We start from the raw sequence: 16,702 nt of genomic DNA on the forward strand, positions 1-16,702 counted from the left end.
TGGTCTTATGTATAATATTTATAAAAGGGGGCCCACCGCCTCTCCACTCCTGCCCCAGACCAGCCCCTGGGGTCTTTGGCTCCCAGGGATAGAGACACTCTGGGCCCCAGCCTCTTTCTTCTCCCAGTAGTGGAATGTAAGCTATGGCCCAGGCTTGGGGTGGGGGTGGGGGAGTCCCAGCCTCCCCAGGACTGGTGAAGCGGCAGGGTAGGGATCCCTTGGAGGTGCCCACACCAGCCTCACACTCAAAAGAACCTGCTGGCTCTAGGTATGGGGGGTGGATTGCTTCTGGTGACAGGGATGGGAGATGGAGACAAGAGTATCCAAGGCCTGAGTCCAAGTGACTGAAAGGGGCCTCGGGGAAAGGAGTGGGGGAAGGAAAGTGCACTGAGGGAGATGAGGCCCCAGGGTGCAAGCCATGGGCCAGCAGCAAAGTGGGGAGATTGCTGCAGGCGTGGGTTCCAGCTCTATGTGCCCTATAGGCTGTGTGACCTCAGGAGGCAGCTGCAGGGCCTCAGTGTATGCATCTGTGCAAGGAGGACAGACTTGGGTGGGATCTGAGGCAAGAGGAAGGGAGCAAGCATACAGTCCCACCCTGCTCTCAGCTCTGGAAGCCCCTGTAGCCCAGGAGCCCAGCAAGGTAATGGTCCAAGGGCCTTGGTCCTGGCTCTAGCATAAACCTTCCACAGAGAGGATGTGAGGCAGGGCCAAATGCCATAGTGTTAACCATGTCTTTCTCTTCCCCCTTGGCTGGATCCGGGAGCAAGGGCTGAAGACTCTGGGGGTACTTGGACGAGTAGACAGAACAGGATGGGTGTCTCCTCCTAGTGGCTTCCTCCATGCCGGTCAGTCCCTGACACCCAGTCAATGATAATGAAGCTCAAACTCATGGTCATCAGCAAGAGGCCAAGCACAGCGAAACAAAGGGCCTGTGGGGTCAGGAGTCAGAATCAGGTGTGTGGTCAGGGTAGCCCCCTCAGCCCCATACCAGGCCCCCAACCTCCAGGACCCACTCACCAAGATTTTGGGGGTAGACTTTGCAGGTTCCTTCTCGGTGGGCATGATGCGGAAATAGAAGATGGCAGGGAAGATGAAGATGAGGCATGGGGCAGATGTGGCACCTGCAAAGAACAAGGCATGTCCACATATTGGCTAAGGTCCAAGGGTGGACCCTTCAGTGAGATCAATCATTCCTTGTTGGTGGAGACTCAAGATGAGAGTTCTCCACTTGAGAACTCTGTCTAATTCTGGGGAGGCCTCCAGGTCCCTCTCCTTGTTCTCTGTCTACCTGGATGGAAAGCTAGTGCTGTTGGCAGTAGAAGAATCTGTCAGTGAATGAAGCTAGCAAAGAGAAAAGGCAAACCAAGAGACAGAGACAAAGCCTTGAAGATATTGAGCTTCTAGGTATTCCTGATGGCCTTTTCGTTATTTGAGCCAATAAATTCCTTTCTGCTTAAATCATTTTGAGGTGGATTTCAGATATATAGAACCTACAGTCCTGTCTATGATATCTGTGACGCTCAGCCCCGAGGCCTGTGTGTTGGTCCCTGCAGAGTTGGGTTGGAGAATCAGTCTCCTGAATTGGGTCACCCCAAAGATATCTCATAATGGTCTGATCTTCCAGCTCAGAGGCCCAACTGGAATGGGACAGTGGATAGAGCATCAAACCTATAGTCCCCTGATCCTAGAGCTTAATCAAGGCCCCCCACTTACCAGCTGATGGCTCTGTTACTCCTGTAATCACTATGGACTTCAGTTTCCTTATATGTGAAATGGGGACAAGACCCAATGAGATCCTTTGTGGAGGCCCCTGGCACCTGGGCTCTACTCTGTCCCAAAGCATGGGGAGTTGACTCTGGTTCTGAGCCCTCAGAAAGGATTAGAGTAGCCCTAAGGACAAAATCTCAGACAAGAAGCCAAGCTGTGCACGTGACCAGTAGCCATCACTTAAATGTAGGGTATGATCTCAGGAATCTGCCAAGATTTGCAGATAGGAAATTCTCTGGGCCAATGCCCTGCCTCTATATACAGCTGGGCCAGACCCTCACCGATGACCCCGAAGATGCCCAGGATATTGGGAGCGAAGATAACCAGCAGGTTGATACAAGTGAGCAGGCCAATGGCAATGAGCGTGTGCCGCAGCCAATTGAACTCCTGGTTCTTAAACAGCATCTGTTGGATGGCTCGGCGCACCTGGGGAGTAGGAGGTGGAAAGAGTCATCGATCTGTTGGCTCCATCAGTCCCACCCTGCATCCGTCCACCTACCCACTGGCTCACCGGAAACAGAACGATTGGCACGGTGAGCGTGACTGCTGTCAGCACGGCCACACGCACACAGAGGATCAGCACATCAAATGGGTCCACCTTGCTGTAGGTGTGCAGTAGCTCCGACTCCACCCCATCTATGGCAGGCAGGGAAGGTGGTCAGCAGGTGGCCCGGGGAGAGGGTGGCTCTGAGTCTGGGATGACCCTGATACTGTGGGAAGTGGCCACAGACTCACCTCCACAGCTGCAGGGCACAGTTAGGCATCACACACCTAGTTAGCCCCTATAGTAGGCAGGGTGTCATGGCCACTGGCCAGCCCCATGCCCCCCAGCCTGGTGCCTGCCTCTGCTCTGCCCCCATGGTACAGCCATACCGTAGAAGGTGAGGTAGCCGAAGAGGGCAGCCAGGAAGTACATGACGTACATAACAGCGATGGACAAGTTGGAGATATGCTGCATCTTCTTCTTGGAGGGACTATGGCAAAGCAGGAGAGGGGACTGGTTGCCAAGCTGAACCACACCGGAGATCCCCATGTGCCCTGGGGTCTCTCTGGCACCATACCCTCACCCTTTGGCAGCTCTGGAAGTCTCCTTCTTGCCCCCATCACCCCTCACGGCAGCCATGGAGATCTTTGATAAAGTGACTTGGCTCCTGTCGCTCCCCACCCCCCACCCCATCCTGTCAGGACCACATTCATTCTCTCCAAACACCTACTCCTTGAGCTCTGTATAGATGGGCAGCACCTCCGGATGGCAGACAAAGGCGAAGGCCATGATGGGAATGGTATATGCCGTCTAGGGAGACATGAGGACTGCGTCAGGGCAGCTCCCTCACTCTCACAGGGCCCACCGCCTCCACCCTGACCTGTTGGAACCTGTGAGTTGAGTGTGAAGTAGCTTGGGGTGCAGAGGGCTGTGGCCTCTGTCTCAACCTGCAGCTGCGCCTCCTCCTTGGTGACCTCTATGAGGCTGACGTTGCCTGTGATGTTGGCAAAGTTGAGGGGCAGTGGGCAGGGCACGTGGAACTTTTTGTAGATGACCTGGGTTGGGGAAAGGATGCGAAGATCAGGGCTAGACTAGGTTTGCTCAGAAATCACTAGAAGCCACATCTAGATCAGGACAAAAGGAGCTGTCTTCTGACCCAGGCTTCCCAGAAAGGCCTGACCCCTCCCCTGACAGGGGAGGCCCCCACCCCAGGTTTACCCCTCCCCCTGACAGAGGAGCCCATCAGGAGATCTGCCCTCCCCCTGAGAGGGGAGCCCCCAGGAGATCTGCCCTCCACTCCAGCATGAAGGGTGACTCACTGCGATTAGGAAGAACACCATGCAACTGAGAGAGAAGCCGCTGGAGTAACCCAGGTAGCCTGCAAAGTGGGGAGGGGCTGTGAGACTGGGGTCCCCTCCCAGGCTTCCCTCCAACATCCCCCTCCAAGGCCCTGGCCCTGCCACACTCACCAAGCTGCCGCATCAGTGCCAGAGGCAGAATGACAGTGATAGAAACTAGGATCACCAGGTAGTTCCCGTTCATGTACCAGTCCCTGCAGGGACAGGAGTGGGGAGCCAACATCAGTCTGCTCAGCCTGGTTGGGGGGACTGCCTCCATACCTAATCAGTGCCATCAGTGGTGTTATTGAGTGACCCCTGAAAAATACTTGTTCATAGCTCTGAGTCTCGCTTTCCCCATCTGTGAAATGGACATTCTCTCAGCACTCTCCTGGGCCAGGTGAGGACTAAGGCGCTCAGCTCCTGCTTTGGTGACTGTTACAGGTATAGTCACTGCTGCTCTTCTCAGGACACACAGGTCTGGGTCCAGTCTCCCCAGGAAGTGGCCCCAAGGGGCCCAGGGAGGTGGTGAGCGAGATGAAAGAACCTGGCTCTGGCGGGGGTGGTGGTGGGGTGGTGGGACATTCTCTGTGAGGGTCTTGGGGACTTGCCAAGGCCCGGTACACCTGGTGGTCCCTCCTGGCATCTGCATCCTGCATCATCTCGCACCCCACCCCCACCAAGGGACTGGGGGCACAGAGAACTAAAGGGATAAGGAATCAGACCCTCTTTCCCAGGGAAGCCTAAAGGTTGACTCCTTGGAAGGGCCCCCCAGGACCCGGGGGAAGAATCCTGACAAGTTTTCTCCTTCCAGAGTGGCTCTCAACTTCAAGCCCCTGTGTAGGCTGTGTGGCCTGTGTGGAACTACCTTGATGCCATTAGTGCTGGCTAAACTGATGATGGACAACTGGGACACCATGGGCTTAATTTCTTGGTTGGGAGGGGCTAACACCCAAGCCATGATCAGGAATAGCAGGCGCTTAGAGCTAAGCCCAAGGCTCTCAGGTCCTCCTGTGCTCACAGGTGGGACCCAACTTCCCGTGCTCAGGTCCGGGCCCAGGTGGGACCCAAATTCCTCGGCCTCACCCTACCCCTTGCTTGATCTGGCCCTCCTGGGGGATTCCCCTAGGTGCTCCCTAACCGGGTGTAGACTAAATGTCAGCTGTGCTGGTAGCTCTCTGCCCCTCCACCAGCCACTTGCAAGCACTGTCTCGTCTCTCCCACTAGCCCAGCCCGGGTTCCCAGGGCCAACAGTGCACACAGAAGGGCAAACTAAGGCCTTCCACCCTAACCCAGCCCCACTCCACCCTGGAGCTCACGAGGTTTGCTCCTCCAGGTTCAGGAAGGTCTGTATGACAAGAGGCAGCTCAGACTTGATGATGTACAGGTAGCTGGACATGGCTGGGGGGAGAGGGGTAGGCAGGTGCTGGGGTCAGCTAAAACATCCAGCCTTCAGGTTGTCCACTGGCCCACCACCTGCCTGTGTCGGCCTGCCAGCCTCACCTCCAATATTCTGCAGCGTGATGGCCAGGGCCGCGGCCAGCTTTCCTGGGGTCCCAAAGGCACGGTAGCCCAGCTGCTCATAGGCACGGATGCCTGTGGGGACAAGGACTCAAAATAGTCAGGAGTGCTCTCCCCAATCCAGGCCTCCCTTGCTCCACGTTGGGTTGGAGGCTCACCCACGATCCCTGAGGACTTGAGTAGCAGGTGGATGGAGTAGCTGGAGAGCAGGGCGACGGCTGTCAGCAGGAACCTGAGGAAGATGGATGAAAAAAAAGCCACCTGGGGCTTTTATGGCTGCTGCTGGTGGGGTGATGAGCCCTGAGAGGTGTGGGTGTGTGAATCTGTGTCTGGACCCCCAACAGGTAGGGGTGCAAGTTTGATGGTCCCAGCAGTGGTGAATGCCACCCAGTTTGACCCAGGGTAAGACATGACCCAGGAGGGGCCTCTGAGCACCACCTCCTTGAGTTCTTGGAACAAACATGTTTTCCATTTGGGCTGCAGGGCAGAGCTCCCAGGTAAAGGACACGTGTGCCCACACAAGGCCTGGCCACGGGGGTTCATTCATCACGTATAAAGGTGGTAGAAGGATAGACTCAGGTCTGTTAGGCTTCCCCTGTGTTGTCATCTCAGCGGGTTTACTGGGAAATGAGGGATATTTGTCTGGCCATGGCTGGTTTTTTTTAGCTGTGGTTTGGGTTAAACCCATGCACTGCAGTCTGCGTCTTGGGATGGCAAACTGGGGGCCTGTGAGGTCATGGCTGTTGGCCTGTTTAGGGGTCCTGTCTCCAGAGGGTTCGCTGAGGGGACTTACAGGAAAAGGATGATGCCCGTGTTGGCCATGGCATAGGCGAGCCCCAGGATGCCGCTGCCCATGATGGCGTTGCTGAGATTGAACACCGACATCCCAAATGAGGTCTTCCCCTCAAACTGCAGGCACCAGAGGGAGATGGGAGGTGGGGACGACTCAGCAAAGCATGGAGGGCCTCCCAGCACGCCCCCTCACTGGCCCTTAGCCTCCCATAGCTGCCCCAGAGCACTTCAGTACTGCACGCAAGCTCCCCACGGTGTCCCGAGCTCCCCACTGCCCCGGCTCACGTCAGTGAAGTGCTGCTCCTTGCTGGGGCTTTTCTGTAGGAAGCCCTCGCCCTCAACACAGCTCCGTCTGGGGCCCTCGACCCTGCAGGCACAGGCCAGAGCAGCCAGCTCACCTCCAGCCCTTGCTCTGCACCCTGCCCTGCCCTGAGCCATGCCTGGGTCTCCCCTCTGCTCACCTCTGGTGGCCTGCCATCGGGGTGGGTGCTGGGAGCAGCCCCTCCGAGTGTTTGCCGTTGGGCACCAGCTCCACCATTTCCGTCTGCAGGGGTGCCTCCATGGTCAGCGGCCACCACCAGGAGCGCTAGTTCTCACACCGACACAGAATTCTGCAGAGCAATGGGTCCCTCTGGTTATCCCTGCTCCCGGGCTGCGGCCCAGCCTCCCTACAGCCATAGCACACCTCCCAGAAGGTCTCACGCGGACTTACGTGTGTATGCAGCTGTGCCTGCTGCCTCCCTGGGACCTCATTTTGGGGGAGTAGAGCTCAGATAACTGAGTTCTCCAGGACATCCCAAGGGGACACCTCAGCCAATACATAGTGCCCCTCACTCCCCCACATACCAGCCCAGGCAAGCCCATGGGGGCCTCAGTTTCTCTGTCTATGAGTGAGGATCAGCTGGATGACCTGAGTTCAAAGCCCAGTGGTGCCCAGACCCTAGGATGCTGAGTCCCGAGCATCCAGGCCCCACTCTGGGGGTGGGCCCTGGACCGACTCCCCCTTCCCTGACATTAATACCAGGAGACGGTTTCCTGTGCTGGCCCTGTGTGCCAGGGGCCTCCTAGCCAACCTAGAATGGCAATGCCCGACGGCTGGAGGCCTCGGGAGAGGGTGAGGGCTGTGGGCCCTGTTCCCAGCCGCCCGGCGGGCACTGCTGGCAGCCAGTACAAAGGGCCTTCTGTGGTCTGAGAGCTGGCGCTGGGAACGGCAGGCGCAAAGGCTACCCCCCCGGAGCCAGGAGGCCTGAGGCAGTGCTGGGTGGCTGGACACCTGGGCCCTGCCCGCCTGGCCACGAAGGGCCCTCGGGGGGCCTTCCAGGAAATGAGTGTCCCAGGGCCGAGCTCTCTGGGCCACACAGGCATCACCCTCCACACAGCCCTGGCCTTAGGGCCATGTTCTCCTTCAAGCCTCTCCTCCCCTGCTAGGGAATACTGTCACCCCTTAAGGGGCCACCCTGCAGGAGTGGACCCCTAAAGCAAATTCCCATTTCCTGGAACCCCAGGCCAGGAACTCAGGACCTGACACAGCTACAGAAGGGCCTGGGTCACTGGGTCAGTCCTCCCTTCCCTGCCTTTAGGCCATGGCTCTGCTAGGTCTCAAAGCAGCCAGCTCCCTCCTTGCCTCACACCAAGCCTGCCCCCCTGCCTCTCACTAGCCCCTCTCCTATCCCTGGGGCTGGGAGCCACCTACCCCATGCCCAGAAGTTACTTGGGTACAGTGCCCCAGGATCTGTAAGGACATCCTGAAGGCCAGGGAGGCCAGTAGAAGAGCTAAGACCCGAGTGGAGACCGAGGAGGGGGCAACACCGCCATTCACGTCCGCCACAGCCCAGTCTATTTTTTTTTTTTAAGGTTTTATTTTTAAGTAGTCATGACACCCAACGTGGGGCTCAAACTTACAACCCCAAGATCAAGAGTTGCATGCTCCCGACTGAGCCAGCCAGTCACCCCTACTGGAACCTAGTCTTGATGCCATGGTGCCCCCTCTGCTTGGGAACTCTGAATCTTGCCCTGAATGCCCTATCCCCACTCTGGATCTTGGTGGTCTCAGGTCTGCTTAGAACCCAAAGCACCAGGGTTCTTAGCACTCGGGGCTATACGTGGGGACAGGAAGCTAGGTTCAGACCTCAGGCCCCAGTATCCTGGAGGCAGCAGCCACAAAGAACCGACTGCAGGACCAGCTTACCATTGCCCCAGGCAGCCCCAGGCCAGAGTTCAGATCCTGGGCATTTTGGTCCTGGGGACTCCATACTTGGCACCCTTAGACTCCCTCAACCTGCCTCTCCTTCTTCTTATGCTGGCATCTGAACCTATCTTACCTCCAGCCCTGCTCACTCAGGACCATGTCCATGACAAGAGGCCATCTCCTCTTGTGCTCTCCTCCCCTGGACGAGAGCCCCCAAAGTCAGCCTGTCTTCATGTGCCTGCCTGAAGCCTCACCATCAGCACTTCTCCAAGGATCCCAGGTGGGTGTGGAGATGCCAGAGTCACTCCAGAGTGCCCCCTGGCTCTCAGCTAGTGTTGCCCTTTTCAGCTAGGTAGGGACTCCTACCCTGGGCAGGCTGGGACAGGCCCTCAGAGTGTGCTGAGTTGGCAGCTTGGACAAAGCACCCTTCTCTGTCTTAATATGCTTCCTTAGCAGCCAGGCACTACCTCCAGGGAGACCACAGCCCACTGCAAGGTCATGGCCAAAGTGCCTGAGTTCCTGTCTCCAGGTTCCCCATCCCCCTAGCAGGACTTAGGCCTAGACCTTCATTGCCTGTCTATTACTCACAACCAGTCACTGCTGGGTCTTGGCCTGGCTTGAGATCCCAGAGAGGACATGGAATATCCTTCCTTAAGTGACTTCTAGTCTGAAAGGGACAAAATCCCCAAACATATCCCCCACTCTATGGCTCCTACAGCAATTGAATGTGAGCCACAGAGTGCTGGGATTTGAAAAAGGGGAGACAGAGGCATCAAGGAAGCCTTCCTGGAGGAGGAGGTGGTAGAGCCAGTTCTGACATCTCAGGAGGAGTCCCAAAAAGTGTGGAATAGGAAAGAGTACCTGAAGCAGAAGGCATAGCATGGGCAAAGGCTCTAAGGTGTGGTATGAGGCAGAATGAAGGTTCCATGGCCATAGACAAACCCAACAAAGCCTTGAAGGCCAAGTCACGGAGTCTGTACTTCAGTGTAGGGCAGGACTAGGGGCTGAGAAGCCAAGGTGGAGATGAGTGCTAGCCTGGAATGTGGGCCCCCAGGCATTCTCTGAGGCTGGCAACCCATTCCTGACATCTCCCATCCTTGAGGCCTACCACCTAGCAGGCTTCTTTATAGCAAGGAGTCAGGGTAGATCCAAGGATAGCCTCTGCGTAAAGAAAGCTTCCAGCCAATCCTGACCTACTGTTGGGAAAGCCCAGAGCAGACACTCTGAGTCTGAGTCCCAGCCTGGACCTGCCTCACTGATGACCATGGGCAGAGTATTCCTCACTCAGGACCTCGGTGTCCTCTTGTCCTCCAGAGGTCCCGTGAGGTCTGGCAAACCTGGGGACAGAGTGAGGATCCTCCCCAGGGCCTTTGTTCCAGATCATGCCATGGGCTCCCAGGAAGGGGTCAGCCTCCAGGGTAGAGAGATCACTGCAACCTTGGGCAGATCGTCAGAATGGCATCTGTCATGGGTGCAGCATGGACTTGGGCAGGAAATCGATGGCCTAGGCCACTGCCCCAGGGCCTGTTTGCTCTGCTAGGAGATAAGGGCCAGGAGAGGCCAGGAGCCACAGGGATAGTGCAGCAGGTAATGCTCGCCCACGCAGGCATCACAGGGTGAGAATTTGTCAGACACACTTCAAAAGGTGTTGAGTTTGGTAATTAAAGATTTTGAGGCCCAGGAATCCAGGCCACTGCAAGGCCACTGCTTGCATCAGCTGCTGTGGGACACATACCTCTCTGTCCCATGATCAAGGTCCTTGGAGCCACCAAGGACTTGAGTCCTGCTTTCCTCCTCAATGCTCAGGGACATAAGTGGGTCTGCAGTAGCAGGCTAGCTACAGAGAGGCATCCACACTGTCCTTCCCTCAGCCCTGTGGCCACATATGCTTAGTGGAGCCACAGACCCCATAGAACTTGCTGCCATGGCCCCCAGGTATCTGATGCATGGGAAGGCCTAACCTCAGCCCACGTCTCAGGGTAGAGGCAGCTGGTCTGGCCTGAGGGTCCACTGTGGTTACTCCTGGAGGCTCAGGGATGAGGGCTGCCTCCGCTTCCAGCTCACCCATCCTTATTCCCCTCCTTGGCTGAGACAAGGTAACCCTCCTATCATGGCACCCCTTTGTCCACCTGGTTCTCCAGGCTTCAGAGGGAAAACACCATCCTAGGACAAGCTATCAGTCAACAAGAAAAGTAGACTCAATGGACATGTTTGAATTATATGTTCTCAAGGGCACAGCCCCAGGGATTGGTGGGGAGATGATTGCTGGGGTCAGGCGACTAGAGAAAGGGCATGTGGAAGGGTGTTCTGAACATGGGAGAGTACTATAGCCCCATACACCCCTAGCCCCTTCTCCAGATTTTGACCTCTGTCGATCCAGTACCCCATCCACTACTCCTTCCAACAATACTGGGTAAGTGGCCAACACCTGGTGGGCACTGAGGTGGGTGGTATGCAGGAAGTAGCACATCCAGAGAAAGGAAGATGGCTCAGAACATCGAGGTATCAGCAGCACCAATCCCTCCTAGTCTAGCTCCCTGGCCCTGGTGTCTGGGGTCTGTGCTTCTGTGTTCTGGGCATCCGGAAGTGTCTAGGAGGATCTGAGGCGCCCAGCTGAGGCCGGAAGTTGGACTTTCCTGTGACAGGGTACATTTTCTAGACACCCAACAGATGCTTAGAGTTGGGCCTAGGCCCAGACACCTAGGCCTTCCCTCCCACCCAGCCCAGGACCTTCCTTGCTCCCCCAGTGGGAGCTGCAGCTGGAGCCTCTCTGCTCGAGACTGGGCCAGAGCCAGCAGCAGACCCCTCCCCCCATTGCCAGCCTGCTGAGACGGACGTGCAGCCCGAGCCCCAGCTGAGGCAAAGGACAGGACATCACGTGCCTGTGCCCCCCCAGGGGCAGGGGAGACCCCGGGCCAGCCAGCCCATCGTCCTCCCTCCTGACCCGGAATCCCCTGGAGGCAGCCAAATATTTGGACAGCCGGACTTCTGGCCCCAAGGAAAGCAGGAGCAGGGGCCCGAGGCAGCTGAGGACTCACTGGAGACCCTGGTGGGGGCAGCTGAAGGCAAGGTCGGCCTGCAGGAGAGGCACCATCCACTGTCAGGCAGAAGCAGAGAGGCAGAGGGAGGGAGGAGAGAGACAGGGAAAGAGGAAGGACAGGAAGCACATCCATATGGTACATGTGTGTGCGTACTGATCCAGACAGACAGACAGGCAGGCACAGGGAGATAGAGAAATGCAGATGGATACAGAGGTACCCAAACAGGAAAATTGACACACCAGAGTGGTGGATAGACATTCAGATGGGGAGACAGAGAGAGAGAGAGGCAACCAGGGAGGTGAGAGGAGAGATGGCCAACCAGCCAGAGAAACAGGGAGACAGCCAATGAACAACAGAGAAAACCCCAGAAGGAGTGAGAAGGGAAGAGGGAGCCAGAGGCCCAGGTGAGAGTGGGCAGCAGGCCCAGCGGGGACCGCAGGGATGGCCAGGCAAAACCCTGGAGGACCCTGCAAAAGGCAGCCACAGCATTTGCAGGTTCCTACGAGGGCAGGTTATGGCGCTGTTAGCTAGGTGCAGGGACATCCATGCGGTGGGACTGAGCCCACGAGGGCTGCGTGGCCAGTCCCAGCCAGAAAGCTCACCACTCCCCAGTCCGGCACTTATCTACCCGCACAATAGAAAAGATACACAGAGGTGACAGTCAATGGAAGTGACCCCCATTCTCAGCAGCCACGCACGTGTGCAGACGTGACGGCCGAGAGGCTGTGTACAGGACGTGGCCCGCAGAGCGGAAATTCAAAACCAAGCCACCCCAGGCCGCTGACCGGAAAGCCCCTCCTGCCCCAGCAGCTGGTCCTTCCCTTTGGCCCCCAGCAGCTCTGCCTGGTCTTCTAGAGTGCCCCCCACCCCCCCGCCGCATCTGTCTTCTTATCCAGAGTCAAAGGCCAGCCCTCCATCCCCCAGACCAAAGGTGCACAGGGCGCACGGGAGGCGCTCAGTACCTGTTGTTAAATGAATAGAAGAGGTTCCAGGTCCTTAGCAAGCCCCCAGCCCCTCTGAGCCAAGCTCTGAGTGGCCCCTGGCCCTTGGCCATGTCTGCGCTAGACCATGTGCCTGCAGGGTTCCTATCTTATCATGGCATAGGCTGCACATCCCACTGCAGCTTACTGTGCACACAGATACCAAAACTGTACCTCCCTTGCAGTCAACCACGCCCCTAAAACACGCTTTCCCCTCAGAATGAGTGCCTTGTTTCCACACTCAGCCTAGACTTTCAGGGTGTAGTCAGTTCGGCTCAAAAACCTTCACTGACCCTACTCAGAGGCCGTGAACCACCCAGGCTGTCTTGTGTCTCAGTTTCTCTATTTGCCCAAGGCTCCAAGGCCACTTGCTAGGGCAGCAGGCACCAGGACAGGAACAACCTAGTCATCATGGTTTGGCCACCTAGAGCCCTGGACTGGGGTAGGGATGGGGTGGGGGTGGGGGCAGAGTGATGTGGGCCAAAAGAACCAGTACTGAAGAAAGAATGGTTTGAGAAGCCAGTGAAGACATGGGCTCTATGAGCCCAGGCAGAGTGAAGTTTTGAGATACACACCCATACCCTTCGCAGAGAACTGGCCCCCTGTCCCCAACCCCAAGGGGTCAGAGATTCTCATTTTTTTTTTTTTTTTTTTTTTTTTTTTTTAAATTTTTGTTGTTCTTCAAAGCTTATACATTTTTTTAATTTTTTTAAGATTTTATTTATTTATTCATGATAGACATAGAGAGAGAGGCACAGGCACAGGCAGAGGGAGAAGCAGGCTCCATGCAGGGAGCCCGATGCGGGACTCGATCCCGGGACTCCAGGATCATGCCCTGGGCTGAAGGCGGGCGCTAAACCACTGAGCCACCCAGGGATCCCCGAGATTCTCATTTTTGATTCCAGTCATTCCAGCCCTCTTGGAGATGCGCCAGGCCTGGCCTCACCCACCCTTGATTCCTCTCACCTCTGGTGCTTCCTGCACGAAGACTTCCAAGGCTGTGCAGAGCCTCCCCCTCTCAAAATGGAACTATCCCCAGATCTCTCCAGCTTTCTATGCTCCAGACTGAGAAGCTCTGACGGATTTTCTTCCTTTCTAGGAGGGACTGAGCTCCATGCCAGACTGTGTACTGAAGAGGAAGGGGTGGAAGGTCCAAAGGCTTCTTCCAGAGTCAGAACAGTGGCCCAAGGCCGCCATGGAAGGAAGGACTGGCAGGCTGAAGGAGGGATGAGCCTGGGTCGAGGTGTCCCCCAGGGTGCAAGGTGCAAGGTCCTTTGACTCAGTCCCCCTCAGACTTGTCTCAGAGCCTATACCTGAGCTCAAGGCTCAGGTCCCCGCGGGGGAGAGGGCGGACTCCCACAGGCCCCGCCCCTGGCCTCCCCCTCCCCGGGTGTAAACAAACGCACGCATTCTCCGCGGCCAATCCAAGGGGCTAATCGCGCGGGGGCGGGCTCCTGCAAACCCAGCGTCGGCCGCGGCTCTCCGCCCGAGTGCGCGGCGCCGGCTCGCACACCCCCGCCGGGGAGCGAGGCGGCTAGGAGCGCGCACGGAGCCCCGCCTTCGGGCCCGGGAGCCACACGCGTCTGTGTCCGCCGTGCCCGCTGGCCCGGCTGCAGATGGCACGGGCTCTGGGACCAACATGTGCCCCGCGGCCCCTCCGGCAGCCTGGCCCGATCTGCCCTCAAGCCCCTGCCCGGCGCAGCCGGGATAAATATACTCGGACTGCCGGCGTGCCAGCCCTGCAGATTTGCCTGTCCGGCGCCCGTCGGGGCAGCGCTCCAGGGCCGGCTCCCGGCCCCTCTCAGGGCCCCCCGGGACCCTCTCCGGCTCGTGCCCGCGGGGTCCGGCCTGGGGAAGGCCATCGCGCACCGCCCGAGCCCCGACACGGCGTCCGGCGGCCCCAGCCCTGAGGGCTGCCGACCTCCTGCTGCCCCGCCCGGCCCCGCCGACAGGCCCCGGGGCGACGAGGTGCCCCTCCCGGGACACCAGCGCCAGCCCGGAGCTCAGTCCTGACCGGCGGGTCCCCGGACCCGAGCCCAGAGCGCGCGGGCTTCTGGCTGGCGGGAGGCCGGGGCGCCCGCCCGGGGCGGGGCGGGAGAGGGGAGCTGCCCAGAGCCCCGCTACGGACGGGAGGGTGCGCGGTGGGGCTCTGCGCCCCCGTGCCCTGGCTGAGGTCGGCGCCCCCAGCGGTACCTGGCCCGGCGGGTGGGGACGCGCGGTGCTCCGCTCCGGCTGGCGCTGTCCGCTCTACTCCCGGCTGAGCGGCGGCGGGGGATGAAGGGCGCCCGGCCCCGCCCCGGCCCGCCCCCGGCCCGCCAATCCCAGGCGGCGGGCGGGAGGAGGGGCTGGTCTGGGGAGAGGCGGGGGGCCTCCGCCCGCCGGGAGCAACCGGGCAGCCCGAGCGCTCGAGAGCCCCTAGGTAGGAGAGCGGTTGCCCCGGGAGGACTCCACTGAGTCCCGCAGGAGGAAGGCTTCAGTCCAGAGTAAACTGTCTCTGAGCGCCCCCTTAACCCCTGAAATGCTCTGCCCTCACCTCGCCGGAGCCAGAAGGGAACAGAGTGATGCTTCACGTCGGTGAGGGGTGCTTTCAGTGGGGGAACTTCCAGATAGCAATCAGTCACAAAATGTCTTTTCTGCCTGCCTCACCCTTCCCCAAACAGAGATGAGATGGGGGTGAGGACGGGGGCTACCTGCATCAAGTCTTCTGTCTTCACCCCAGATATCCAGGAGAGACAGGGTAGGGCCAGTGAGGACAGGAGGTGAGCATGGCTAGGCCTGTGCTGAGCCCTCGCTGGGCTCTCCCTGGCCGTGCCCCTCATTTCCTTATTTCTAAGGAGTAAGCGACAACTGTATCTGCCCATGGGAAGTGGGGCCCTGAACTTAGTGCCATGGGGGAGGGGTTTTAGGTTGTCCTGTTCTTGGCTGGGGACTCCTATCCCACCCCTGCCTGCCTTCCTGCCCGAGGCCTTGGTGTTCAGAGGTGGGTGGTAGATGTTAAGGCCCCTCAGGCCTAGCCAGCAGGGAGCTGGGAGAGGCCTTGACCTTGGGGGTGAGCTGGGGGGGGGGGGTTCCCAGAACAGCTGTGTCCCTTGCTTCTCAGCCACTGGCTCTGATCCGATTAATCCCATGGCCTCTGCTGTTCCTAGCCAAGTTGGATGTCTCTGTGTCATGTCTGCCCCAGTCCTGGTACTGGGGGAATGCCCTCAGAAGACAGGCCTAACTTCTCTCTTGCCCTGGGCTAGGAGTCAGGACTCCTGGATTCTCTTCTTACTGACTCACAGCACCACCAGAGCCAAACCCTAGCCTATCTCAGTTTCCCCTTGTATCATAGGGAAATGGCTCTGTCCTCTCCCCTGGCCTGAGGGGAGTGGATGAAGGGGAAGGTGTAAATGGGGGAGGGGGGGCGGCAGGGGATTCAGCTTTGGCTGGGAGTGCCAGGGAGCTGGGAGGACTAAAGAGAAAAGCACTAGGATGGTGGCAATCCCTTAAACCACCCAAGCTCCCGTCTGGCTGATGGCTGAAAAACAGGCAGGGACTGGCTTTCGCTCCTGATCTGGGGCTAGCATAATCCCCAGATCAGAGCTTACCTTGGTCATGAGGGACCCTAAGTCTCTAGCCCTCCAAAGGGGCTTGAGGACTGCCCATTGGATAGTCAGGAGGGGAGGTACCGACCAGGGTCTGCCCCCCACCTCCCAGCTACATATATCCTAGATGCTCACTGTAGCCTTTTCCAAAGGGCTGAGTGCTCCCTCTGGCAGTTCCTGAGGGGCCAGGCCTGGCATCAAGGTCACCCAGCATGTGGGTGTTGGGGTCCTCAATCCTGACTGGAGGGAGCAGGGGCTGGCTGGGCTGGGCTGGGCTGCTGTGGGTGGCCTGAGGCAGCATGATGTGGGGTCCCTGGGCCAGACCAGTTGTGGCCAGGAGGGGAGGGGCTGCCTGTTTGTTGATGCTAGGTCTGGGCCCCAGCCAGGGCAAACACAGCCCCGAGGCCTTTCCCCGCCACCTGCCGAATCTCCCAGCCCAGCCTGTGGTGGCAGGACAGCTGGCAGCCGGGATGGGACTCTGAGAGCTGCCGGGTGCCTTCTCCCAGGGACCAGAGGGAAGGTCCATCCCTGTAATACAGTGATGGGGGCAACCACCTGGAATAGAGAGTTGGGGGAGCTTTCTCTCAGCCCTCCGCCCAGCCCCCACTACCACTCCGCCATCTCCAGAACCTGAGACACAGGCTGCAAGAGACTTGAAACAGAACTTAGGGTCCCAGGATCACTCAGACTCTTCTTCCGGGGTCTTGGCAGCCCTTTGCTCTCCTCCTGCTTCTTCAGTCATGTCCTCCCAGCCTCCACATAGGCGGCCGCCTCTCACCACGTCACCACCTCCCCCAGCACATCATCCACACAGTGCCCCAAGACTCTTCTCTGACAGTGAGGCCCATCCTCGCCTCCAACCCAGTCCTCCTCAGAGCCCAGCATCGGTACCCACTGACTGCAGGGGCCTGCCTTGCACTCAGCTGGCCTCCTGACATCCTCCCAACCGAGTTCTTGTCCCAGTTGGCCTCTGCCCACCCCACCTGGCTGGCCACACATGTTCCTGCC

General features: G+C 58.5%; 1 protein-coding gene across 2 annotated transcripts; it reads right to left on the reverse strand.

The window, feature by feature from the left end:
- SLC38A3 (solute carrier family 38 member 3) lies at positions 1-14,414 on the reverse strand. Of its 2 annotated transcripts, none has more exons than XM_072786139.1 (16): positions 14,304-14,414; positions 6,363-6,512; positions 6,187-6,268; positions 5,903-6,018; positions 5,268-5,341; positions 5,092-5,184; positions 4,908-4,989; positions 3,721-3,803; positions 3,571-3,629; positions 3,142-3,306; positions 2,982-3,061; positions 2,641-2,741; positions 2,279-2,403; positions 2,049-2,193; positions 1,018-1,121; positions 1-929 (listed from the first exon to the last, which is right to left on the reverse strand). In XM_072786139.1, the coding sequence occupies exons 2-16, from the start codon at positions 6,461-6,463 to the stop codon at positions 825-827; spliced, it is 1,515 nt and encodes a 504-aa protein (XP_072642240.1). In that variant the 5' UTR covers positions 6,464-6,512; positions 14,304-14,414; the 3' UTR covers positions 1-824. The 2 variants fall into 2 exon arrangements, with proteins under 2 accessions (XP_072642240.1, XP_072642241.1); XM_072786140.1 differs by lacking the exon at positions 14,304-14,414 and adding an exon at positions 13,077-13,448.
- Between the last annotated feature and the right edge of the window lie 2,288 nt (positions 14,415-16,702).

Source organism: Canis lupus, chromosome 19 (genome assembly GCF_048164855.1).
Source record: "Canis lupus baileyi chromosome 19, mCanLup2.hap1, whole genome shotgun sequence".
Lineage (NCBI taxonomy): Eukaryota > Metazoa > Chordata > Mammalia > Carnivora > Canidae > Canis > Canis lupus.

Coding starts and splice junctions, on each gene's coding strand:
- SLC38A3 (XM_072786139.1), bottom strand. CDS start 6,463: ATGGAGGCACCCCTGCAGACGGAAATGGTGGAGCTGGTGCCCAACGGC. Junction 2,742..2,981: donor ATCTATACAGAGCTCAAGGA/GTAGGTGTTTGG, acceptor GCTTTGCCATAG/TCCCTCCAAGAAGAAGATGC. Junction 2,194..2,278: donor TGCCAATCGTTCTGTTTCCG/GTGAGCCAGTGG, acceptor CCTACTCCCCAG/GTGCGCCGAGCCATCCAACA.